The sequence below is a fragment of the Saimiri boliviensis genome, chromosome 3 (genome assembly GCF_048565385.1).
Source record: "Saimiri boliviensis isolate mSaiBol1 chromosome 3, mSaiBol1.pri, whole genome shotgun sequence".
NCBI classification, from domain to species: domain Eukaryota; kingdom Metazoa; phylum Chordata; class Mammalia; order Primates; family Cebidae; genus Saimiri; species Saimiri boliviensis.
This window is the reverse complement of record NC_133451.1, coordinates 101782322-101808634: the sequence shown is the minus strand read 5'-3', so window position 1 is coordinate 101808634 and position 26313 is coordinate 101782322. Positions and strand designations below refer to the sequence as shown.

At 37.7% G+C, this 26313-nt stretch overlaps 1 protein-coding gene across 3 annotated transcripts in view; it reads right to left on the bottom strand.

The window, feature by feature from the left end:
* SEC24B (SEC24 homolog B, COPII coat complex component) overlaps window positions 1-26313 on the bottom strand; it is a 120123-nt gene that overhangs the window by 44349 nt on the left and 49461 nt on the right. For 2 of the 3 annotated variants that reach the window (XM_039468402.2, XM_074396557.1), the window contains exons 4-6: window positions 20394-20498; window positions 8483-8563; window positions 4456-4697 (exon numbers count right to left, since the gene is read on the bottom strand). In XM_039468402.2, coding sequence (XP_039324336.1) covers window positions 4456-4697; window positions 8483-8563; window positions 20394-20498 — 428 coding nt within the window. The remainder of the gene's footprint in view (window positions 1-4455; window positions 4698-8482; window positions 8564-20393; window positions 20499-26313) is intronic. The other variant, XM_039468403.2, reaches the window with a different exon arrangement.

Below are 26313 nucleotides of genomic sequence, written 5' to 3'. Positions count from 1 at the left end.
GTTAATATTTATTAATGTTATTTCCTTTTGTTTATCTGCATTTCCCCTAATCGATCTCACTAAATTTGTAATTTAAAAAAGCTATACAGTATCTATATCTGGTTTTGCATATATTCACTGAAAATATTTTTGTAATTTTTATTTTTGTTTTTAAACATCAGTCTTTTTCCTGGTTTTCAACCCTAAAAAACAAATATTAAGGTTTTTTTTCCCTCCAAAATCTAACTGTTTAAGTGTATTAGGTGAATAAATAAATTTTAAATGAAAAAAAAAAAAAAAATAACCGTTAGGGTTTCCTACTACTTAATAAAAGTCATCTCAAATTAATTAATACAAAGAAAAGCCCTTAGACAGAGCCCTTTCATTGCACTACATTAAGTATAACATTTAAAGGCATTTCAACTTTATTATAGAAGACAGTGTAAAGCTAAGATGGGATATTCTTACCCTACACAGAACTTCAAAAATAAATGGTCTGGGCACAGTGGCTCACACCTGTAATCCCAAGACTTCAGGAGGCCCAGACAGGCAGATCATGAGGTCAGGAGTTGGAGACAATCCTGGCTAACACAGTGAAACCCTGTCTTTACTAAAACTACAAAAAATTAGCCGGGCGTGGTGGCACGCGTCTGTAGTCCCAGCTACTCAGGTGAGGCAGGAGAATCACTTGAACCTGGAGGATGCAGTAAGCTGAGATCACGCCACTGCACTCCAGCCTGGGCAACAGAGTAAGACTCCATCTCAAACAAACAAACAAACAAACAAACAAACAAACAGGCTTCTTTTATAAAAGTCTGATAGTGTTAATCTTAGGTTTAAATTTATAATCTTTTTTTAGTAAATAGGTAAGAATTTAAATGTAGGTCCTAGCTGTATATCTAAATCATTACTGTTCACCGACCCTAAAACAGTAGTGTCCAAAAGACTATTTTAAATTCAGATCAGAAAAAAATAAAATAGCTGCTCATAATTTTCTTTGAAAAGATCCATAGATCAAATCGGACTGTACAAGTCCTTTCCAGTTAAAGAGAAAAAAGTGCTTAATTCTGATTGCAAGGTCTTTTGCATTCTTAGAATCAAGTCTGGTACTGGACAGGTGATTTCACTTATTTGAGTTTCTATTCCTCATAAAATGAAGGAAGATGACTAATATTTAAAAAGTCAAAATTCCAAGTGTTGAAAGAAGGTGAAGCAACTGAACTCACACACACTGCTATTGAGGTATACGTCAGAACATCACTTTGGCAAACTGTCTAGTTTTAACTGCTAAAATTGAAAAATGAATACCCAATGGCCCAGCAATTCCATTCCTATATATACTCACTAAAAGACAGGGACAGAAATGTTCACAATAGCATCATTCATAATAGCCCCACACTGGAAAGTTACCCCAATGCCCATCAACAATAGAACCAATAAACAAACTGGTCTATTCACATGATTGAGTACCACATAACAATGAAAACAAGTGAATTACAATCACACAATAAGCATAATGTTGAGCAAAAGAATCTAGACATGAGTACATATGCTATGCTTCCAATTATATTTAAAAAAAAAAAGGGTGGAAATGGTTGCTCTCTTAACAGTCTACTTCTAAATATTTTGGCTTTATGATGCTCACATAAGTGTGATTAATAACCCAGCTAATGTTTTAGTATATCTTTGTCCCCTTTATCCAAACTTTTCTGACACATGTACTAGACCCAGAACATAAAAAGAATCGTGATTACAGAATAGAATGTTGTATTTTTTAATTCTGGTAGAATATTAATTTTTACTCTTACTCCAAAAATAATTTCTTGACTTTTATAAAATAACCTCCCACATAAAATATGAAATCAAAAATACTTCCTATATGCCTACGTCAGGGGTCAGCAAAGTTTTTCTGTGGAGAATCAGACCGTCAATATTTTAAAGTTTTGAGAGCTACATGATCTCTTTTACAACTACTAAACTGTATCACTGCAGTGCAAAAACAGTCATAGACAATAACATAAAAGAATGGGCATGGCTGTATTCCAATAAAACTTTATTATAAACAGGCAGTGGGCCAGATTTGGCTAGAGGTCCATGGTTCGTGGACTATTGTCCTAAGTCATTATGTAAGACCACTTACTATTTCAAAATAATTTTTTTTCCTCTTTGCTCAACACTTCCAAGAATCAATCCTTTCTTTGAACCTGGTTTTCTTGTCATTAAAATTATAAGTAAATAATATGTTACAACTCAAATAGGAATTTGCCTAAAAGTACAAGAGTCGGCAAAGACAGACTTAAAAATTGTTTCAAATGGCACAACAGAGCCACAAAGAGAATCTAGCAAAATGAGAGGCAGAGAATCTGTACTAACTACCCATATTCCTCTAATGTCTCTCTCAGTTTTCCTCCTCCCTTTTTCTTCTGTACTTTAATTCTAAGGTTAAATTCCAGAAACAAATAATTTTCCTTTTTCTCCCCTGCCCACCCCCAAATACTTCTACCTTAGTCTTGAGTAGCTGGAACTACATGAGTGAGCCACTGCTCCTCACTGATTATCCTATTTCTAATTTTCATTCTTTCTTCACTATAAAATTTCTATAAGGTTAGTCAACTAAGAACAGTTTTCTATAAGTAGCAATACTTTTGTCATTAAAACTGTTTCCCTGCCGGGCACATTGGCTCATGCCTGTAATCCCAGCATTTTGGGAGGCCAAGGCAAGCAGATCACTTGAGACCAGCCTGGCCAAAATGGTGAAACCCCATCTCTACTAAAAATACAAAAATTAGCCAGGCGTGGTGGTGGGTGCCTATAATCCTGGCTACTCCGAAGGCTGAGGCTGGGAATCACCTAAAACCCAGAAGGCGGAGGTTGCAGTGAGCTGAGATTGTGCCACTGCACTCCAGCCTGGGCGACAGAGTGAGACTCCATCTCAAAAAAATAAAATAAAAAAAGTTGCCCTATATTTTATCTTCTCAAGAAATACAGATGTGAAATACTGTCCTGTTAAGCATTTCACTGTATAAATATCGTATCATTTGTTATACTGCTATGTTTATGAGGTGGCTCCAGAAAAGGTCATGTCAGAATGGGTCCTAGAGGAAGGGATACAGGAGTTAAGAAGAAATCACTTAGGCAGATAGTGAGGGTATGTGAGTTCTCAGTAAGGCTTTTCTTTTTAATGAAAAGCAGCCCCAAATTATTTTCCTACAAAGAGCAGCCTGTAAAGTCGAGCTGCAGACATGGACAAGCAAGCTGCGAGCCTGCATGAGGGAATTCTGGCAGGAACTAGGGACTAGATACGTTCAAGATGGTGGCTCCATCATCCCTTCTCTGCCTGCCACAGTACAGTAAGGAGCAGACAAGATGGTGCTGGCCAAGGATAATTCACTTGCATAATAAGACTAGGGCAGGGTGACCAGCCTGTTCCCCAACGCCTCATGTAAACATCACATCTAATGGAACCAATCGTGAGCCCTATGTAAATAAGACACCAGCACTTTGGGAGGCTGAGGCGGGCGGATCCCGAGGTCAAGAGATCGACCCCATCCTGGCCATCATGGTGAAACCCCCGTCTCTATTAAAAATACAAAAATTAGCTGGGTGTGATGGTGCACATCTATAGTCCCAGCTACTCGGGAGGCTGAGGCAGGAGAACTGTTTGAACCCGGGAGGCAGAGGTTGCAGTGAGCCGCGATCGCTCCACTGCACTCCAGCCTGGGGACAGAGGGAGACTCCGTCTCAAAAAAAAAAAAAAAAAAAAAGACACAGGCTCCTCAAGATAAGACTATAAAATCCTGTGCATCAACCACCAGCCGGTCTTTTCTGCTGGGAGACGCCTCTCTTTCTATGGAGAAAGCTGTTTCTCTTTCTCTTCTCTTCTGCCTATTAAACTTCCACCCCTAAACTCGTGTATGTAGGTGTCCTAAATTTTCCTGGCTACAAGATGACAAACCCCAGGTTTATACCCAGATCGTAGCCACTTCAGCAGTAAATGAGCATGTGAACTGATGAGCAGATTTATGTATCTGGAGGCTCTCATCAAGGTCAGTTATGTATCATAAAGTTCTTCAAATGAAGAATAGAGACCAAATCACATTTTACCATGTCATTTTCTGAAGAGAATGCCAGTTTAATAGAAAATTTAAAAAAACCATAATGTTTACTTAAATTTTCTGATTATAAAATTATTATCTGCAATTGTAGACTGAAAAAGACGCAATGAAGAAGAAAATCATAGCTAATATCTTGAGCTAGATTTAACCTCTTTAAAAATGTGAAATGTATATTTCATTTAATCTTTTTCTAAATATATACACACAAAAAACCTGAGATCAAATTCTACATATGTTTGACCTAGGCTGATCTATATTTGTCACTAAGATCCATTTGAATCAAAGGTACAAACCCCACCAGGAATTTGTCAGAATTAAGTTTTATAACTGTTACAATGTGTGTATATGACTGAATACATACTTGAGGATACTGCTGGAATCCAGAATACACTGGGTTACTGGGCTGTACTCCAGAAGCATGTGGTGCTGCAGCATTCTGATAACCAGGCTGAAGTGCTGGATAGCCATAGCCAAAAGGCTTAGCCATTTTTGAAGGCTGAGGAAGGGCAGGAGCTGGAGCTGAAGCTGGAGCTGGAGCAGGAGCAGGATCAGGTTCATGGGCGGGATCAGGAGCAGGACTGCTTGCTGATGAAGAAAGCATATCTAAAAAAATAGAAACACCTGACGTTAAGAACTAAAAATCAAGATTCCACAAAGACTGGACTAATGATCCAATCCACAACCCTTGGGATTTCCCTTTTGCTTTTTAAAGCTTTTTATTCTAAGAAATTTTGAACACACACAAAGTAGGGAGAATAATGAACCCCATACACCTATCACTAAGCTTCAATAATTATCCATATTTTGCTAATCTTGTTTTTTTTTGAGCCGGAGTTTCGCTCTTGTTACCCAGGCTGGAGTGCAATGGCGCGATCTTGGCTCACCACAACCTCCGCCTCCTGGGTTCAGGCAATTCTCCTGCCTCAGCCTCCTAAGTAGCTGGGATTACAGGCACAAGCCACCATGCCCAGCTAATTTTTTGTATTTTTAGTAGAGACGGGGTTTCACCATGTTGACCAGGATGGTCTCGATCTCTCGACCTCTCGATCCACCCGCCTCGGCCTCCCAAAGTGCTGGGATTACAGGCTTGAGCCACCGCGCCCGGCCTTGAGCCACCGCGCCCGGCGCTAATCTTGTTTTACGTGTTGTCCTACTACATCTTTTTTTTTTCCTTTCTGCAGGAGTATTTATGAGAAAACTCCACCCCAAATTTTACATCATTTCACCAACTTTAGTTGGTATTTATTTTTTATTTATTTTTATTTTTTTGTGTGTGAGATTGAGTCTCACTCTGTTGCTCAAACTGGAGTGCAGTGGCAAGATCTAGGCTCATTGCAACCTCCACCTCCCAGGTTCAAGCGATTCTCCTGTCTCAGCCTCCTGAGTAGCTGGGATTACAGGCATGCACCACCACACCCAGTTAATTTTTGTTTTTAGAAACGGGGTTTCACTATGTTGGTTAGGCTGTTCTCCAACTCCTAACCTTGTGATTTACTTGCCTCAGCTTCCCAAAGTGCTGGGATTACAGGCGTGAGCCACCATGCCTGGCTAGTATTTCTATTTTTAAAATAGAAATGGGGTCTCCCCATGCTGTCTAGGCTGGTCTTGAACTACTGTGCTCAAAAGATTCTTATACCTTGGCCTCCTAAAGTGCTAAGAATACAGGCATGAGCCCCTTGAGTTGGTAATTCTAACAGGTAAGAGCAATATATATCTCACACCCACACACACCCACATCCACACACACACAGTTAATACAGTTTTAAAGAATTCTCTCAGGAGAAACTAAGAAGCACAAAACAAAGCAAGCAATAAAAAGGGTGCCACTCACTCTTTTCTCTAATTTGCTTTATCTGACCCTACAATCAATATAAAAACTAACTCTATGGAAGGAGTGGCATGTTTCCATAATCCCCTAGAAATGTGCATTATTTGCAGTGGCAAAACTCTGAGTAAAGTATGAAAGATAGTATCTAGAATAGTGTCCCACACCTAGAACAATGTTTAGCATGTAATGTCAAATAACACGTATTTAATGAATGAATGTCCTTATTTAAATTTGAAATACCCTTATTTAAATTTAAAACAAAAAGTGGAATTAAGACGAAAAAAACTGTAGAAAACTTAAATATCACGTACAAAAACAATAATAACAGAAAGAAACTCTAAAAGTTACTTTAAACTGCACATAAGCATTAATGATTTGGTATACTGACTGTTTAGTCCCATTTTGATGTGAACTCTACAATGTGCACTCATTTTAGTTCATATTCTTCACCAGCATTTGGATTCTGCAAAAATATATTGTCTACATTTACTCTCTCTCCTCTCTTATCATAAAAAAAATATATATATGAAATATATGTATAAACACACACACACACACACACACACATATGTATTCTTAGAAACATTTAACTGAATCAATCTTTTTTTTTTTTTCCTTGAGGAATCATATCTCCTTATCGGCTCTAATTCTGAAGATACACTCCTGGTCATTCTGCTATCATCTTGTGCTGATTAAGCAATGATCAGCTTACTGGCTTTCTGGTAACCTCCCAGACTTCTTAAGAGGGTAAGACCTTCAATGCAGTGTCATAATCTTTAGATCTCTTGCTTGTCCCTCCTCATGGTGATGGAAACATGGGCAGAACTTCTCTTAAGCTGACAAGTTATCAGCATAAGAAATAAAAAAAATTAGGGCTGGGTGCAATGGCTCACACCTATTATCCCAATACTTCGGGAGGCTGAGGTGGAAGGACTATTTGAAGCCAGATATTTGATACCAGCCCGGACAACAAAGTGAAACCCCATCTGTATGTAGCGAAAAAAAAAGCTGGGTATGGTGGTGTGCACCTGTAGTCCCAGCTACTTGGGAGGCTGAGGAGAGAGGATGTGAGTCCAGGAGTTCCAGGCTGCAGTGAACCATGATCATGTCACGGTATTCCAGCCTGAGTAACAGAGTAAGGGCTTGTCTCAAAAAAGAAAAAAAAAAAAAAAAAAGAGAAAGAAAGAGAGATAATAAAATTGGAGTTATAAACATGAAGGTCTAAATCTTCTTATCTTCTTCAGGAAAGGACAGTAATTCTTATGTTTCTAGAGATCTACCCTAGTACCTGACCTATAGCAGACCTACAATTCATTTAACATTACTGCTACAGATGCTCACATATTTCTTTAATTTTGGTGCAGTATAAATAGGTAGAAAACTTGTCCACATCTATTGCAATACTCTCAACACATAGTTCATTATAAGATTAGAATTTGTTGACTGAAGGAATACAAAGAAACCAGTCTGACTGTAGGAGGCAGAATCTTTCAACTATCCTACACTAAATGTTTCACTTCACATTAATTTAGAGCTCATGAGATACTGTATGGTTGTTTATCTTCTAGTGAATGAAGCAACTCTTCTAGAATATCTTGACAAGAGATTTTTTGAACGGTTTACAACACACACACACACACACACACACACACACACTTTCTCTCTTGCTCTTTCTCTTGTACACATCCTAGGGCAAAAATTCTTAATTACAAAAAACTGAGTCGTTCATTCAAGTATTCTTAAAATATTACAAAGGAATTCCATACTGTGCTGAAAAGATTAAAGTTTTCTACTGATTCATAGAATAGCGATAGCAAGATAGTATGGTATTTTAAAGTATAGAACATTCCAACTTCAATTAAGCTTAACCCTGCATCATCAACAAAGAGATAAATTAAGAGAAAGGCAATACTGCTTTTTCTGTTAAAGTCTGGAATCACTAGAAAAAGAGAGGTCAGGTACAGTTGTCAGGTTGTCAGTGATAGGAGAACAAGAAAAATCACAGGGTAAGATACTAAAATGAAATGATAGTTTTTTAAAAAAAATACTACCCACTGCTGTACTTGAATGTAATGACTAAAGTGATTTCCAGATATGGTTAAAAGTGATGTCTCTAAAATCTACCCCCTAGTTGGGGGTAGCATCTATTTACCCACTGAGGGTGGCCAGAAGCCTTTGAGGGAGCAAAGAGTCAAAAACTATACTCAGAGGCTGGCTGAAAAGAATTCAAAGCCCTAAGCATGAAAATAGAAATATAAAATTTATGCAAGGATTATAGTTATTCTTTAAAAAGAAGGAGAAAGAAGAGAAAAACTATTGAAAATCTTTTAGAAAAAGATAAAAAGAGTACGGTAACAACAAAAAATAATGGCCCCAGAAACAACCTTCATGGTAGTGACAACACTAGGGAAGCTGAGGCTGAGAAATGCCAGAAAAATGTCCTCTATTTCTGTTAAAAATATAACCTGCTATTATGTATAATACATGTTCACATTTGAAGGGAACTGACGGTCAATAACTTTAAAAATGAAGATCAAGCAAGAACAAAACAACAAATTACCTGGGTAACTGCCTCCTTCCAAGGCATCATAGCTGTTAGGCATTGGAGAAGCACTGCTTGTGGTAGAAGAGCTGTCAACACCTACAAGGAAAAACAAAATATCTACTAGGTTTAAAATGACAAAAGTATCTGAAAGCAGCCTTTGGCAATTTTGAAAAAGATGTTTTTGCTGAACTAGGAAAATTCCTGATTCTAGTAAAAAGTAAAATGACTGATGTCTAAAGACATTTTAAAAACCAATGGATTTCGGATAAGAATAAAGAAGGGAGAGTGGGGAGACTATGAAGCTGATGAGTGGGATAAAATTCAGTTAAACACGTAAGGCATCTTAGAGAACAGATAATAAACTTTTTTTTTTGGAGACGGAGTTTTGCTCTTGTTACCCAGGCTGGAGTGCAATGGCACAATCTCGGCTCACCGCAACCTCCGCCTCCTGGGTTCAGGCAATTCTCCTGCCTCAGCCTCCTGAGTAGCTGGGATTACAGGCACGAGCCACCATGCCCAGCTAATTTTTTGTATTTTTAGTAGAGACGGAGTTTCACCATGTTGACCAGGATGGTCTTGATCTCTTGACCTCGTGATCCACCCGCCTCGGCCTCCCAAAGTGCTGGGATTACAGGTGTGAGCCACCGCACCCGGCCCTAAACTTTTAAAAGTAGTCGAACACGTAAATAAAAATTTTAGGTTGACAGAAATATTAATATAGTCACATCTTAAGGATTACATCTACCAAATCTCATACTACTAAATACATTTGATCAGTAATTACGGTATTTTAAGATAATTAAATTCTAATGACTCATATTTATATCATAATACAGCTGTTTGAGACATTTATAAATGAGGAGTCTGTGGCTTAGGCTGCTCTCTGGCATGCTACAATGCTTTTCTGTGTTTCAGTTTATATATCTGCAGAATAGAAATCAAATAACACCTGCCATACTTAAAAAAGTAATATAAATGAAAGGCACACTAATTTACATATATGTTGGACTGTGGGCCCAGATGACCAGAGGCAGACATATGCTGTCTCTGCTACTACTGATTAAACAAATACAAGTTTGATTTGCTCATTAGCTTATAGAGTTTGCGGTACACTTAAGTTTAGACCCTGAGATAAACAATAGTGAATGAAAAAAGCACAGCACAAAAAAGAACAGACTGTAGCTTGTAAAAGCACGAGCAAAAGCAGTAATGGAGGCCTAAAGTTAGACCGTCTGAGAGTGCCCCATTAACCGTGGCACATCCACGATGTGGTTGCAAGGCAGGAAAACACTGCCTTGGTTCCACGTACTCCTTTCCAACATGGGGTCTGCACAGGAGTCTCATAAAGAAAGCTTGTGTAAACACCTGGGAAAAGTTGGTGATCTCTGCTCACAAGATCTGGGAGGGTCTTTGCAGATGGGAGCTGGCAAGGCAGTAAGGCCTTCCAGGTGGAGACAGTGGAACACCTCCTGCTCCGCCTATGTTCTCAGAACATAGGGTAATTTTGGTTGCCTTATGTCCACAGTGCTCGGGAGATAAAAGCTCCTTGATGCATTGTGTGTGGTCAGACCTGGTGGCACCCTACCTGCTGTGTTCTGGTGCAGCTGCATATCGATAATGATCAGTGGTAAAACTTGGTGTACTACATTAGCTTCTCTTAGAAGAACCACCTGTTTCATTGTATTCTAATCATGCATGCTTCTCCCTAGCTATCTTGCCCCACAATAGTTTCAAGGCCTCCCTGATAAACCCCCACTCTGCTTTCCACCCCTCAATTAATGAGTGTGTGCACCTAATAAAAACCCGTGGAAACCAGAACTCAGGGGCAACGTGATCTTCGCACTTTACGTTGGTCCCCTGGACCCACACTTTAACTCTATTTCTATGTCTTTGTCTTTATCCCCTTTCTGAATCCCTCATCAACACTGAGGCTCGGGGTACCCACGAACAGGGTTGGGGCTGGTACCCAACATTGGACTATAAGAATTTTTACTATGTGTGCTCATTCAAAACCTGTAAAATTTGAGAGTTCAGTGGCAATTTATGATGAAATCTGGTCACAGGTCACATGAATAAAACATGCAATATACTTCATTCAACAAATATTTTATTGAGATCTACAATTATCCTAGGTACATATGCTAGAGTATATTATGATGAATTAAAAAAAAAAGTGCATGATCCCTCTATTATGTTAGAGATCTTGGCCTGTTTCACAGTAACACAAAATTCTGTGCTACAGAGGTTATCCCTTGCTCTTAGCAATATTATAACTGGTGTTTAAACTACATTTAGGTTAATTTTCAACTGTGATAGAAAAAGAACAGGTATGCATAATTATCTTTCATTGAATAATTTTGGATAAACATGAGAATTAGGTATACTGACTCAGGGCATAATAGCTTATGTTTTTTGTGTAGGAACACTTTATTATCAGCAAAGAACATGATTTGGAGGCAAAGACTTCAGTTACATCAGCTCCGTCATTTACTTGGTATATACCTTTGTGGTTTTTTTCTCCTGAGAATAAGTGAAGGTAACTTGCTATATAACTTTGAATAAGTTACAATCATCAATATTCTCTTATGCAAAATGCTAACAATTTTTTTTTTTGAGACGGAGTCTCGTTCTGCGGCCAAGGGAAGTGCAGTGGTGCAATCTCAGCTCACTGCAACCTCCACCTCCCAGGTTCAAGCGATTTTCCTCCCTTAGCCTCCTGAGTAGCTGGGATTACAGGTGCACACCTCCATGCCTGGCTAATTTTTGTATTTTTTTTTTAGTAGCGATGGGGTTTCGCCATGTGGTCAGGCTGGTCTCGAACTCCTGACCTCATGATCCACACTACTCGGCCTCCCAAAGTGCAGGGATTACATTCGTAAGCCACGGTGCCTGGCCTTAATATTCTTATAAGGTCTAAATGAGACAGTGGATATGAAGACACCCATTAAATACATAATAGGTAGAAGACACTAATATTTACTGTCTTCTTCGTGATAAGTACAACAATTTTGCACATATATCTTTCCTCTTAATAAAGAATGGAAAGTAATGGCTCTTCCTTTTTGTTCATTTGTGAATTTTTTTTTTTTTTTTTTTGAGATGGAGTTTCGCTCTTGTTACCCAGGCTGGAGTGCAATGGCACGATCTCGGCTCACCGCAACCTCCGCCTCCTGGGCTCAGGCAATTCTCCTGCCTCAGCCTCCTGAGTAGCTGGGATTACAGGCACGTGCCACCATGCCCAGCTAATTTTTTGCACTTTTAGTAGAGACGGGGTTTCATCATGTTGACCAGGATGGTCTCGATCTCTCGACCTCGTGATCCACCCGCCTCGGCCTCCCAAAGTGCTGGGATTACAGGCTTGAGCCACCGCGCCCGGCTCATTTGTGAATTTTAAACTAAAGCAGAATGCTGATATATCAGGTCAAAAGTCTCCAAATATTCAACAGATAAATGAATAAACAAAATATGGTGTATCTATAAAATTAGATATTATTTAGCCATAAAAACGAAGTACTGAAACATGCTACAATGTGAACGAAACCTGAAAATTTGCCTCAGTAAAATAAATCAGATGGAAAGATCATATATCATATAATTCTATTTATATGAAATATCCAGAACAGGTAAATCCATAGAGACAGAAAGGAGATGGTTGTTGTCAGGGGCTGAGGGGAGGTGAAAATGAGGAATAACTGCTTAATGAGTGCAGGATTTTCTTTTGGGATAATGAAAATGTCTAGTACTTCACAAAGTTAGAACTAGATAGAAGTGGGGGCTGCACAATACTGTACATATGCTAAATGCCACTGAATTACAGTTGATTTTATATTATGTGTATTTTACCTAAATAAACCTCAACAATTTACCATGACATTCTAATGGGAAAATAATAGTATTTTCAACAAATGGTGCTGGAACAACTAGACATACCTACATGCAGAAGAACAAAGTTGTATCCTTTTCTTATACCTTACACTACAACTAACTCAAAATGGATTACAGACATAAAATGTAAGTGCTAAAACTATAAAACTCTTAGAATACAGGAATAAATCTTCATGATTAAATAAATTTTTAGATACGATATAAAAGGTACAAGCAACAAATAAAATAACAGATAATTTGGACTTCATCAAAATTAACAACTTTTGGGCTCTAAAGGTTGCCATATCATCAAGAAGTGAAAAGAACGAGAGTAAATATTTGTAAACCATATATCTGATAAGGGGTTCATACCAAGAATATGTAATAAACTCTTAAAACTCAACAATAAAACAACAAATAACCAAATGAAAAATGGGCAAAGATTTTAAAAAGATATTTATCTAAAGAAGATAAACAAATGGTCAATAAACACATGAAAAGATGCTTAACATCACTATCCATCAGGAAAATGAAAATCAAAATGACAAGATAACATTTCACAGCCACTAGGATGGTTATAACCAATCCAATGAGGATTGCAATTTTTCCACATCTTTGCCAAAACTTATTACCAAAGATGTGGAGAAATGAGAACGCTCATTGGATTGTAAAATAGTGCGGTTACTTTGGAAAACAGTTTGGCAGTTTCTCAAAAGTTAAACACAGAGTTTTGACCCAGCAATTCTACTCAGGAGAAATGAAAACATAAACCCACACAAAAACTTGCCGACAAAATGTTCACAGCAGGATTATTCATAACAGCCAAAAAGTAGAAACAACTCAAATGTCCATTAACTCATAAAAGGATAAATAAAATGTGATATATTCACATATGGAATATTTTTCAGCAACAAAAAGTAATAAAGTACTGACATATGCCACAACACGGATGAACCCTGAAAACATTATGCTAAGAGAAAGATGATGCAAGTAACAACCACATATTAAAAAAGTTCAAAATAGACAAATCTATAGAGAGTATTTGTCTCTATAGACAAATCTATAGAGAGCTGTGTGAGGTTGTGGGGAGAGGGTAGAATGGGAAGACTGCTAAAAGGTACGAAGTTTCTATTTTGGGGTGAAGAAAATGTTCTGGAATTACACAGTAGTGATGGTTGTTACTTTGTGAATATGCTAAAAACTGCAGAACAGCACAATTTAAACGCGTGAATTTTACAGTATGTGAATTATTTCTCAATAAAACAGCTATTAAAAATATTGGCATTTTAAGAAAAAATTTTAAATGTATATATCGAGAAATAACTACTCTTGAAAGAAATAAAGTCCAAAGATAAAAGATTACTTATATATCAACTTATTCCAAATAATACTACTCAATTATGATGTTTAGCTTCTTTCATGTCAAATCACCTGATAATATTTTAAAGACTGTTCATTTTATGGAGTCAAAGATGATCACTTCAGAGCAAAAAAAAAAAAAGAAAAAAAAAGATTGTTCATTTTACTAATGCTATAAGCTTTAAAGTATTAATTTTTATAGAAATATTCTATTTTGTTTACTGAATAATTTGAAATCTGCTAGTCTAAATTCAGTTTCAGAAGAAAAAATAACTGCAAATCTAGTTTTTGAATCTGTCAAAATATCAAAGCAATGATAACTGTTACAAACCCAAATAAACCAGTAAGCTAAAGAGACCCATATTTTGCTAATTATTTAATGTATTCTAATTAGTGCATTAATTAGAGGTCATGCCATCACTGGCAAATAAATCAAAAGAGTATTTTAAAAAAACATTATTAAAAACTTGTATGTTAACATTCTGAACACACTTAAAAACAAGCTTCATTAATTTCCCTACCATCTTAATAAATAAGGTCTAAATGCTTTCATATTGTCCTAAAACAAACTTCAAAATTTGGCTTCTACTAGTCCTGTTCACCTGCATCTCTCACCTGTCCCTTTACCATCCATCCTCTTTTACCTTATGATGTAGTTAGACCAAACTTCTGCCTCTTGACCCAATACTACATTTTTTCTTCTGTTTATGCATTATGCATATTGGTCTGTTAGCCATAATTTCCTTTCTTCACATGGCAAGTTACTACTCATCCTTCAAATTTCAAATCTTTTGTCAAACTTTTCCTATAGGCCATAGAAAATCATTTCCTCTCCTATGTAGGGCACAATCTCAACCCTGAATTACTACACTTTTCACTTTTGTTTTTTTGAGACAGAATCTTACTCGTCACCCAGGCTGGAGCGCAGTGGCATGATCTCAGTCACCGCAACCTCCATATCCCAGGTTCAAGCAATTCTCCTGCCTCAGCCTCCAAAGTAGCTGAGATTACAGGCGCTCACCATCATGCCTGGCTAATTTTTGTATTTTTAGTAGAGATGGGGTTTCACTATGTTGGCCAGGCTGGTTTCGAACTCCTGACCTCAGGTGATCCACCCGGCTTCCCAAAGTGCTTGGATTACAGACACTCGCCACTGCGTCCGCTTATACTTTTCAAGTTGTACTGTCATCATATGGTATCTGTTTCCTATCATATTATAAGTATGTGATAGCCAGAGCTGTGCTACTATATTGATCTTTGGAATCCTGATACCAAGCAAAATACCGCTTTTAGCATACAAGCTGATTTCCACTGAATTAATAGCTTCGGTACCTGTCCAATGCTTAATCCTTGGACAGCATCAATTTGCCTCAGTTACTTCACATTACAATTAGTGACAGTAAGTATTCTGAGATCAAAGGGGGGTCAAGTATGAAATTTAGTACTTGAAAAGAATCTTCCCTCATTCTTCTCAAGCTTTATGTTACAGCTTGAAAGAAGAAAATGGGAAAGAGAAAAAGAGGGGGAGCTGAAATCTGAGGAAGGAAGGAGAACAGATCAGAAGAATAGCTCAGAATCCTTGAAGCTAGGAGTATCAGAAAGCAATTAAGCCTTTTTAAAACTTAAGCTGTTCTCTCTCTCTAAAAGACAAGCAACATGGGTCAACAAAGGCAATATACTTACTAGTATTGCTAAATTTGAAATTAACTGGATAATTTGAGATTTCCTCGTAACTTGCACAAAACATAAAAAGGCTGTAACTCAAATCCATGTCCACTACATATCAGTTGAGGGAAAATGAACACCTGACATCTCTGAGCTGCTCCTCATTAGTAACAACATATTTCACAGTAACACCTACTACACAGGGCTACTATTACAACTTAACAGATATCACATGTATAACAGATATTAGCAAGAGACTCAGGAAATGTTCTTCGTGTTCTCTTTCCTCTGTCTCCAAACAGTGCTACAGAGGGGGAAAAAACAAAACAAGACAAATACCTCCCAGTAGATTTTCCAATTGTTTTTTTCTCAGCTTTCGACCAAACTTTTCTCAACACTTAACACTGCTAACCCAATAAATTCTGATTCTCAAAACTGCTGGTTGATTTTTCATCACTGTTCAATAAATTTTTTTCAAAGTTGGAGAACAATCCTACACAAACACACAAAAATCTCACAAATAAAGAGAATAAATACCACTGAAATGCTTAAGAAGTAGAGCACTCCAAATCGCTACTTTATTAAGACACTTAACATGTAATCCCCATACCAATTTCGGGCACTTTCTTTTACCTCTGTACATATGAAAAAATTATTGTAACTGGGTAGGATTTAAAAAAATAAAATTAAAATTTCTTCTAAAGCTAGACTTTCTTCCCTTTCTCCCACCACTGAGAATGTTTAATTTGCAACCAACAAAAATACCATTTAAAAAAACCTTGAATAGAGAACACCAAGATTCTAGTACAAATGTCAATAATACAGTCTTATTTTGTAGAGTAGAAAAAAGACAGGAGTAAGATAACACGGTTTAATACTGTAGTGACTACTGTCATGTGCCCTTTCCACCTACTCCAGTGGTTTATAGTCTCTCACTAGATAGGAAGACACTTTCCTTTTCATACTCTTCTACAGAGACACCTCAGTTTGAATCCCTATTCTGTCTACTGACCAGTTGTGTGATCACAGACAAATGCTACTTAACATGTTCAGGCTGCAGTTAATTAATCTATAAAATAGTGTTGATTATTTCTTCCTTGCAGAATTGTTGAGAAGAACAGACAAGAACACAAATCTCACTGCTGGTAATGACAGCTAATCTTTCTGAATGTTTAACATTTGCCACATACTTTTCTAAGCATTTTCCAAACAGTATCTTCAATCCTTAAAACAACTATATGGCCGGGCGTGGTGGCTCAAGCCTGTAATCCCAGCACTTTGGGAGGCCGAGGCGGGTGGATCACGAGGTCAAGAGATCGAGACCATCCTGGTCAACATGGTGAAACCCCGTCTCTACTAAAAATACAAAAAATTAGCTGGGCATGGTGGCGTGTGCCTGTAATCCCAGCTACTCAGGAGGCTGAGGCAGGAGAATTGCCTGAACCCAGGAGGCGGAGGTTGCAGTGAGCCGAGATCGCGCCATTGCACTCCAGCCTGGGTAACAAGAGCGAAACTCCGTCCCAAAAAAACAAAAAACAAAAAACAACTATATGAAATTGTTACTATAATTATCACAAAGCTAGAAGGTGACAAAGTCGGGATGTGAATATAGAAAAACTGACACGAAAACCAAAGGAGACATACTAGATCCATACTGCTATTACCAGTGTTCAGTGAGTGCTAAAAACGTTAGGCATTATTAAAATCCAACTGCCTTAAGGGCTCACGCCTATAATCCCAGTACTTTGGGAGGCTGAGGCAGGTGGATCACGAGGTCAGGAGATCAAGATCATTCTGGCCAACATGGTGAAACCCCATCACTACTAAAAATAAAAAATTAGCTGGGCATGGCAGCATGTGCCTGCAGTCCTAGCTACTCAGGAGACTGAGGTAACAGAATTGCTTGAACCCAGGACGTGGAGGCTGCAGCGAACCAAGATTGTGCCACTGCCCCCAGCCTGGGTAACAGAGCAAGACTCCATCTCAAAAAAAAAAAAAAAAAAAAAAAACAAAAAAACCGAATGCCTTAAGAGCTTAGGAATTTTTAATCTATAATATACTCAAGAAAAACAATAAACAAGACATTAGAAAAAAGCTATAAATGCTAAATCTTTTTTTTTTTTCTTTGAGACAGAGTCTTGCTTTGTCATCCAGGCTGGAGGGCAATGGCACAGTCTCAGCTCACTGCAACCTCGGCCTCCCAGGTTCTCCTGCCTCAGCCTCAAAAGTAGCTGGGACAGGCGTGCATCACCACGCCCAGCTAATTTTTGTAGTTTTAGTAGACACAGAGTTTCACCGTGTTGGCCAGGCTGTTTCTCAAATCCCTGACCTCAGGTGATCTACCTGCCTCGGCCTCCCAAAGTGCTGGGATTATAGGTGTGAGCCACTACACCTGGCTGCTCAATCTTTTTGATCTCTCTCTTTTCCGGACAACAGAACACTTACATAGTCTCAAAGAATCTCCCCATAAATTACTTATTAATTTCAAAAAGGGAAAGTAGTAACTCTATAGTGGAGAAATCTGGCAGATACCACCTTATTCAAACCATAAAACTTAACCTCATCAACATGAGAACAAACGGACATCATGTGCCTCAAAGAGGATGCACTGAGAACACAACATGGCTTTAGTAGTGATTCTCTGAAAAGTGTATGATCTGAATCTAATCATAAGGAAACTTCAGATAAACCCACACTGGGGAACATTTTACAAAATAACTGGTTTGTACTCTTTGAAAATATTAAGGCAAAGAAAGAGAAAGGCTAATGAATTGCTGCAGAGTGAAGAACTCTAAATAACATGACAACTAAATTCAATGCATAGTCCAGATTGATCCTGGACCATGAAAACAGCTATAAAAGATCTACGTGAGACAACTGAGATTTGACAATGAATTGTGTTATCAGATACTACTGTATCAACATTCAATTTCTTGATAACTGTATTTTGGTTAAGACATTGATCTTATGGTTAGTAAACATACAATAAAGTATTAGAAGTAAAGTTCATGATGTCTCCAATTTACTTGCAAATAGTATAGAAAAAAATATATTGATAAAGAGAATTATAAAGCAAGTGTGGAAAAAATGGTTTATCTGGGTAAAGAGTACATGAGAGTTGCTTTTACACTTCTGTGAGTCTGAAATTTTGTTAAAATAAAAAATTACAAAAAAAAATTTCAGAAACATAGATGGGTATTTACATAGAGTAAGAAAAATTATTTCCCACCTGGCACTCCTAATTTTATCCCCTAAAGTCACATAAAATGATTTGAATATTTTTAAATGTACAGGAAAGAAAAATTTGTGTTTAAAATGACTGTAGAACAGATCTTCCCATTTACAACAGGAGAATCATGGTCACATAGAATAACTTGAAAGATCATCACTTACTGGTCCAATTTCATAGGTTGAGCATCACTAATCTGAAAATCCAAAATCTCAAATGCTCCAAAATCCAAAATTTTATGAGGGCTGACATGATGCCACAAGTGGAAAATTCCACACCTTATATGACAAGTCATGGGAAAAACTGTTTCATGTACAAAATTATTAAAAATATTGTACAAGCCTGGTGAGGTAGCTCATGCCTGTAATTCCAGCACTTTGGGAGGTTGAGGTGGGCAGACTGCCTGAGTGCAGCAAGAGTTCGAGACCAGCTTGGGCAACATGACGAAACCCCATCTCTAAAAAAACCCACAAAAATTAGCTGTGCATGGTGGCCTGTAGTCCCAGCTACATGAGAGTTGTGACAGGAGGATGGCGTGAGCCCGGGAGGCCGAGGTGGCAGTGAGCCATGATTGTGCCACTGCACTCCAGGCCGGGTGACAGAGTGAGACCCTGTCTTAAAAATAAAAAACAGTAGCCGGGCGTGGTGGCTCAAGCCTGTAATCCCAGCACTTTGGGAGGCCGAGGAGGGTGGATCACGAGATCGAGAGATCGAGACCATCCTGGTCAATATGGTGAAACCCCGTCTCTACTAAAAATACAAAAAATTAGCTGGGCATGGTGGCTCGTGCCTGTAATCCCAGCTACTCAGGAGGCTGAGGCAGGAGAATTGCCTGAACCCAGGAGGCGGAGGTTGCGGTGAGCCGAGATCACGCCATTGCACTCCAGCCTGGGTAACAAGAGCGAAACTCTGTCTCAAAAAAAAAAAAACAACAACAAAAAAACAAAACAAAACAAAAAAAACATATATAGTACAAAATCACTTTGAGTTTATAAGTGTATGTGAAACATAAATGAATTTCGTATTTAGACGAGTCCTATCCTCAAGCTATCTCACTACGTATATGCAAATATTCTAGAATCTGAAAAAATGCCAAATTTGAAACACTTCTCGCCCCAAGCCTTTCAGATAAGGGATATTCAACCTGTGTTAGAATTAATGGAGGAACTGAACTGCTTAATTTTTAGCAGTGTTCTACCTATCAAAGGCAGAAAAAGATATTCAACAGCTGGCAACACATAACCATACACACAACTTCTTCAACTAGCAAGATATGTACTACTAATTCATGAAGCAGGAAAATAAAATAACTACAAATTCTGGGCCTTCTGAATACATGACAAGAAGAGCCAAAAGGACATCACTGAAACACTGTCCTATTTCTCTGTCCCTATGATAAAATCCACACGGCTTATTTTGATTAGACTAAAGTAGCATGCAAAGCAGAAAATGAAGCATTATTCCTAAAATGATGCTAGAGCAATCATCAGCCAAAAGCTTTAGTCAGGACTCATTCTATTGCATGTGACATGGGAGGAAATGCATTTCTGAAGGAAGAATGCACTTTACTATCATGAAAGAGGTACTCGGATTCTATTATTTACAATATGGCAAAGATGTCTAAAGGAGGAAAAACAAAGCAAACAAACACCTCATTTTATGTGACACAAGCTTCTATGATGCAAACCTCGTAAGTTCATCATGCTAAATCTTCAAAGACTCTTTTTTAAAAGGCTACGAAAGACTGTGGAAATAAAAAGAAAATTTGAGCAGGAAAAGATCAAGAACTGGTGTAAAGCTAAAGCAGACCTGCTTCCTCATCCTCCTCCTCCTCTTCCTCATCATCGGAAGTTGATGACAAGGGAGTTGGTGCGGAGCTAGCTTGGTTATTAACATATTCACCATACTGCATGCCTGTAAAGTGGAAAGCACAAACATAAGAGTCAAACCAACAGGAAAGATGAGAAACAAAATTTTGACATTGCATTAAAAGTGAGAAAGAACTCTTGACATTCCAAAGAACATCCCAACATGCATATTAATATTAGCAAATTTATTATCAAAACTAGAACCATTAGAAAAATCTCTGCAAAGCAGTTTAGTAAAAGCAGCTTTAATATGAACTGGCTTAAGTGTGAAAAGGTATATATCATGTACTGTACATTACACTGTTAGTATTTAGGAAGCTGAAATAATATTCTCTGAAAGGTTTACTGAGCTCTATATATACGTTTATCTTCTTTGACCTTAGGGCCCTTATATATTTCCTTTGGGATTCTGCATTTTTGGTGGGCAGTGATCATTTATAGTGAACTGATTTTGTACAGCATACAAAACACATACTTGGTACCTTCCTTCTGCTAATGTCACCTTGATGGCAACTCAGTTCCCATAACGGAAAAAGAATGACTGTCAAAGAAAAAAACTGTATTCAGTATAGTTCTCTGCTAACAGTGGATACTCTGGGAGTTGGGGGGTGGGGGTGGGCAAGGGGCTTGCAGGACTTACTGTGACCCTACAAGTGTGACAATTACAAAAATCTTAATTTTTTGAGACAGCCAGTCATGTCAGTATCATCTTGTTGCCTACATGTGAGTCCGAAGCAGGTGAATAAGACTGGTCCTGTGTAAAATATACTAACAGAAGGCAGATTCTGTAGAAAAGGGCACAATGAACTGGTATTGGTACATTTCTCTTTAAAAAAAAGTAATTGGGTATTTCTATGATTTGATCTGGCAGAATCAGGACTTTAAAATTTAACACCTATACAATTTTTTTTTTTGAGACGGAGTTTCGCTCTTGTTACCCAGGCTGGAGTGCAATGGCGTGATCTCGGCTCACCGCAATCTCCGCCCCCTGGGTTCAGGCAATTCTCCCGCCTCAGCCTCCTGAGTAGCTGGGATTACAGGCATGCGCCACCATGCCCAGCTAATTTTTTGTATTTTTAGTAGAGACGGGGTTTCTCCATGTTGACCAGGATGGTCTCGATCTCTTGACCTTGTGATTCGCCCGCCTCGGCCTCCCAAAGTGCTGGGATTACAGGCTTGAGCCACTGCGCCCGGCTTTACAATTTTTAAGAGAGAAAATAAAAATAATCTTAAAAATGAAAACACTTCATAAATAAGAATAAACATCCTTGTACGGAAAATCTCATAGCTCTAATTTGAAAAAAAGAAAAAAGAAAGCTCAGAAATATAGTGGGGATTTTCAAGAATGCTTCCTAGTAATGGGGGGTACGATGAAACCCTGACTCGTCAAAATCTCATGGTAGTGCTTTAATGCTCTGTTTATTTTTTTTTCAGGTGACCAGCATACTTGATTAGCATGGATAAACAACTCATTTCCAGAGTGAGAAAAAAGCTATTAAAGAAAAAAATTAAGAGTTTAGAAGCAAAGGTTAAACTGTTAGATGAATGAAGCTTTGATCTTTAAACTACGACTAAAAAGTCATGGAAAAATCTGCTAGCTTTGCTGAAACATCTTTTGATATCAGTAAAATAGTATCACAAATTGATCTGAGAAAATAAAAATCAATGTAAAATAGGTTCAAGTAATTCAAGAAACAAACTTAATATCTGAAAAAACAAATTCAGAGTGGCATGTTCCTGTGACAAAAGCCCAATTAAAATGAAAATTTAAGCCAAGCACAATAGCTCATGTCTATAAACCCAGCACTTTGGGAGGCGCAGGCAGGAATATCACTTGAAGCCTGGAGTTCAAGACCAGCCTGGGCAACACAGTGAGACCCCATCTCTGTAAAAAGTAAATGGTGTCCTGCTCTAGGTTGGGTACAGCACATACAGACTATGACAAATGGGGAGCTATAGTCAGAAAGGGGTTGATAGCCAAGTCATCTATTCTAGCATAAGTGAATGACTATATGAGCTTCCCAAAGGGCCTCTAATTCAGATTCTCTTTAAGAGCCAGAATGTAGGTATGAGATACATAGATCAACTACATAAGATGGTAAAATATGACATCCTTTCCCAGAGCTCAGCCTGAAACCCATTGTAGAAATGTATGTACATGGAGTAGCTACCTCTACCACCACCATCACCACCACAAATGTTACATCATAATTTATTCTATCTTAACCAGGGCTTCCAAGGTATAAATCTACTAAAACAAGAAACATGAAACACTTTATAGAATCTAACATGAGGTAGCACTGTTACTCAAAGGGCTCCAATATTTTAGAAAGAACATTTAGTTTAAATTACCTACCATTAAAGTACCTTCAGGCAAAATTTTCCAGGGGACCATATCCTTGGGGCTAATATTCTTCAGTGTTCCCTAGATACAGCTATACTAGGAATAAATCAAACTAATCTTAAGAGAACAAATCTCTTGGACAGATTAGCTTTTTTAAATTCAGGAGTTCAGACTTTTGAGTAACTGCTCTCTTTCCTAAACTAGAAAGTACATACTAAAGACTTTTCCAGGGTCCCCACAAAAGAATGATTTTAAGGGAACCAGTTTTCAGATATAAATTCCCGTAAGTACTCTCTTTCCTCAAACTTATCCTCCTAACAAAGTGCCTGTGTTAATGACAACCTTCCTTTTACTTTACAAAAGGAACACATGACCTTAGCTTATCCTAATTCTTACCATGATACATTGCTCTAATGTATACAAGTCTCTCATTATATAGTACACAGTACGAAATACTGAACAGAGAAGCAGCATGACATTATGGATAAAGATGGGGACTCTGGGTTCAACTTTAGGTTCTATGACTTACTACTAGTACATCCTTGGGCAAGCTATTAACCTCTGTTCTTCATTTATATTATCTATAAAATGGGGTAACACTTCAAATGGCTGTGGTAAGGATTAAATGAGTTAATATTTCACATGCTTAGAATGGTGCATGACATACACCAAATACGAAATAACGGTTAGCTATATCACTAACTTTAAAAACATATTTTTGTGTATATTTAAATTATTTTCAGCTGTTCTTTTTAGGACACATGATTAGTGAGAAAAAAAAGAACCTCTCACCAACCTGACTAGTATACTCAGTCCTGCTATTTACTTATTTATAAGACAGTTTCACTCTGTTGCCCAGGCTGGAGTGCAGTGGCAGGATCTCAGCTCACTGAAACCTCTGTTTCCTGGGTGCAAGCAATTTTTCTGCCTTAGCCTCCCAAGTAGCTGGGATTACAGGCCAGCTAATTTTTTTGTATTTTTAGTAGAAATGGGGTTTCACCATATTGTCCAGGCTGGTCTCCAATTCCTGAATGATCCACCCACCTTGGCCCCTCAAAATGCTGAGATTACAGGTGTGAGCCACCACCATGCCTAGTCATAATTATTTTAAAACCAAATGGAATATTTTCCAGGACTACCAAGTGTTTTTAAGATATACTCACTAAAACTCACAGATAAAAAATTCTGTGATTTCTTTCAGAGTCAATGTGAGATGTGTAAGAAAATATTTTAAAACATTTTAAAGATAAAATATAATAGTCAATTCTTAATTTTTGTATTTTATAAAATATTTAACACTTTCTATATCCCTTTAACAAAAAAGTATTTACCAACAAGTGAATCAACTAGTACTTAGTAGTATATACTTTGACATGTTTTGAGGAGTGCTCTTGTCAATTAGGTTACATGGAGATATCATCCATAAAATAAATGGCCTTTATAACAGCTTGACATTTTTGATACAAATACATTTACAGGGTATGGTAGTCAGGCACAGTGGCTCACACCTGTAATCTCAGCACTTGGGAGGCCAAGACGGGGGAATCACTTGAGCCTTGGAATTCAAGACCAGCCGAGGCAACACAGTAAGATCTCATCTCTACAAATAATTTTTTTTTTTTTTTTTGAGACGGAGTTTCGCTCTTGTTACCCAGGCTGGAGTGCAATTGCACGATCTCGGCTCACCGCAACCTCTGCCTCCTGGGTTCAAGCAATTCTCCTGCCTCAGCCTCCTGAGTAGCTGGGATTATAGGCACGCGCCACCATGCCCAGCTAATTTTTTGTATTTTTAGTAGAGACGGGGTTTCACCATGTTGACCAGGTTGGTCTCGATCTTTTGACCTCGTGATCCACCCGCCTCGGCCTCCCGAAGTGCTGGGATTACAGGTTTGAGCCACCGTGCCCGGCCTTAAAAATAATTTTTTTAAAGAATTAGGTGTGGTGGTGTGTGCCTGTGGCCCTAGCTACTCAGGAGGCTGAGATGGGAATATCAGGGGCTCAAGGGTCAAGGCTGCAGTGAGCTGAGATCTTGCCACTGTACTCTGGCCCGGGCAACAGAGCAAGACCCTGTCTCTAAATAAATAAATAATAATAAATAAAGAGTATGGAAAGATAAATTGGCCATGGTTGAGGGAAATTCAAAATATTTTGAGTAACTGCTGATAGAGTAAAACAAATACTGAATTTGAAGGCAAAAGGTATGCACTGGGCCTAGGTAACTATCCTACCGACTCTATAGGTCTTTAGGTAAGACATGTAATCTTTCTAAACTTCAATTTCCTCTCTTATAAAAGGAAGCAAAGATATGATATGCTTGTTCCATGTGATGAGAAAGTAAGACAGAAAAAGTTAAAGGAATTTGCAATTACAAACTGCTATATGAAATAATAATGTTAACAACTACCACCTGGAAAATAAAATCTAAGAAACAATAATTTCTGACATGTAACTCAGAAGATTAAAGAGTCAAAGCAAAATAAAGCAAAATAGAACGATACTGCTTTAGTAGAACTCTTCCAATGTAATTCTAATCTATTTTATGTGAACAATGTTTGTCAGCAATTACATGTATGAAAATAAAAACTGGGAATGAAACTCATCTGAACACTATCATATTCTAACAATGAATCATATGCTACTCAGATACAAAGCTATAGTGGCGAGAGGAGAACAGCCCATTCATTTCAATGAAAGATGTATTTCCAATAAAAACATACTTTAAATAAACACAAAAATTCATGATGTTTATGTTGTTTTGACCAATTTTATACAAACAGTAAAAGTTGTAATGAATGATCGGGGACAGTGGCTCACACCTGTAATCCCAGCACTTTGGGAGGTGTAGGCAGGAGGATCACTTGAGGCCAGGAATTTGAGACCAAGCTGGTCAACATGGTGAAACCCCATTTCTACTAAAAATATAAAAATTAGCCAGGCATGTTGGCACACACATTTAATCCCAAATACTCAAGAGGCTGAGACATGAGAATCTCTTGAACCTGGGAGGCAGAGGTTGCAGGAACCCAAGATCATGCCACTGTACTCCAGCCTGGGTGACAGGGCAGTCTGTCTCAAAAATATAAAAACAAAAGAGAGAGAGAGAGAGAAAAAAAAAAGTTACAATGATTGATGCCTTAATTGAAAAGAAAAAAAAAAATACTATTTAGAGACTTACAATCATAGATAATAAATTTTAACATTTCAATTTATGTATTATTGTCATGGAACAGCACAGTAGAGTGATAAAAGAATTTCTACTTTAAAAATATATTACATTATTATATTAAGGAAAGGGGATATGTCTTCAAAGAGAAAAAAGAAAAATGTAAACTTTCCAAATGCTAAAGAAGGGCTACTTGTGTTTTTTGCAAAAGGTTGATGGTAGGTATCGTTTCAAAGGATACATTTGAAAGACTAATGTAACATCTCTGTTTTAAAAGTCAGACAACATATGTACTATGTTAAATTACACAATTACAAGTAAATTTTTGATGAAAAATTTTAGGTATCAACCTAA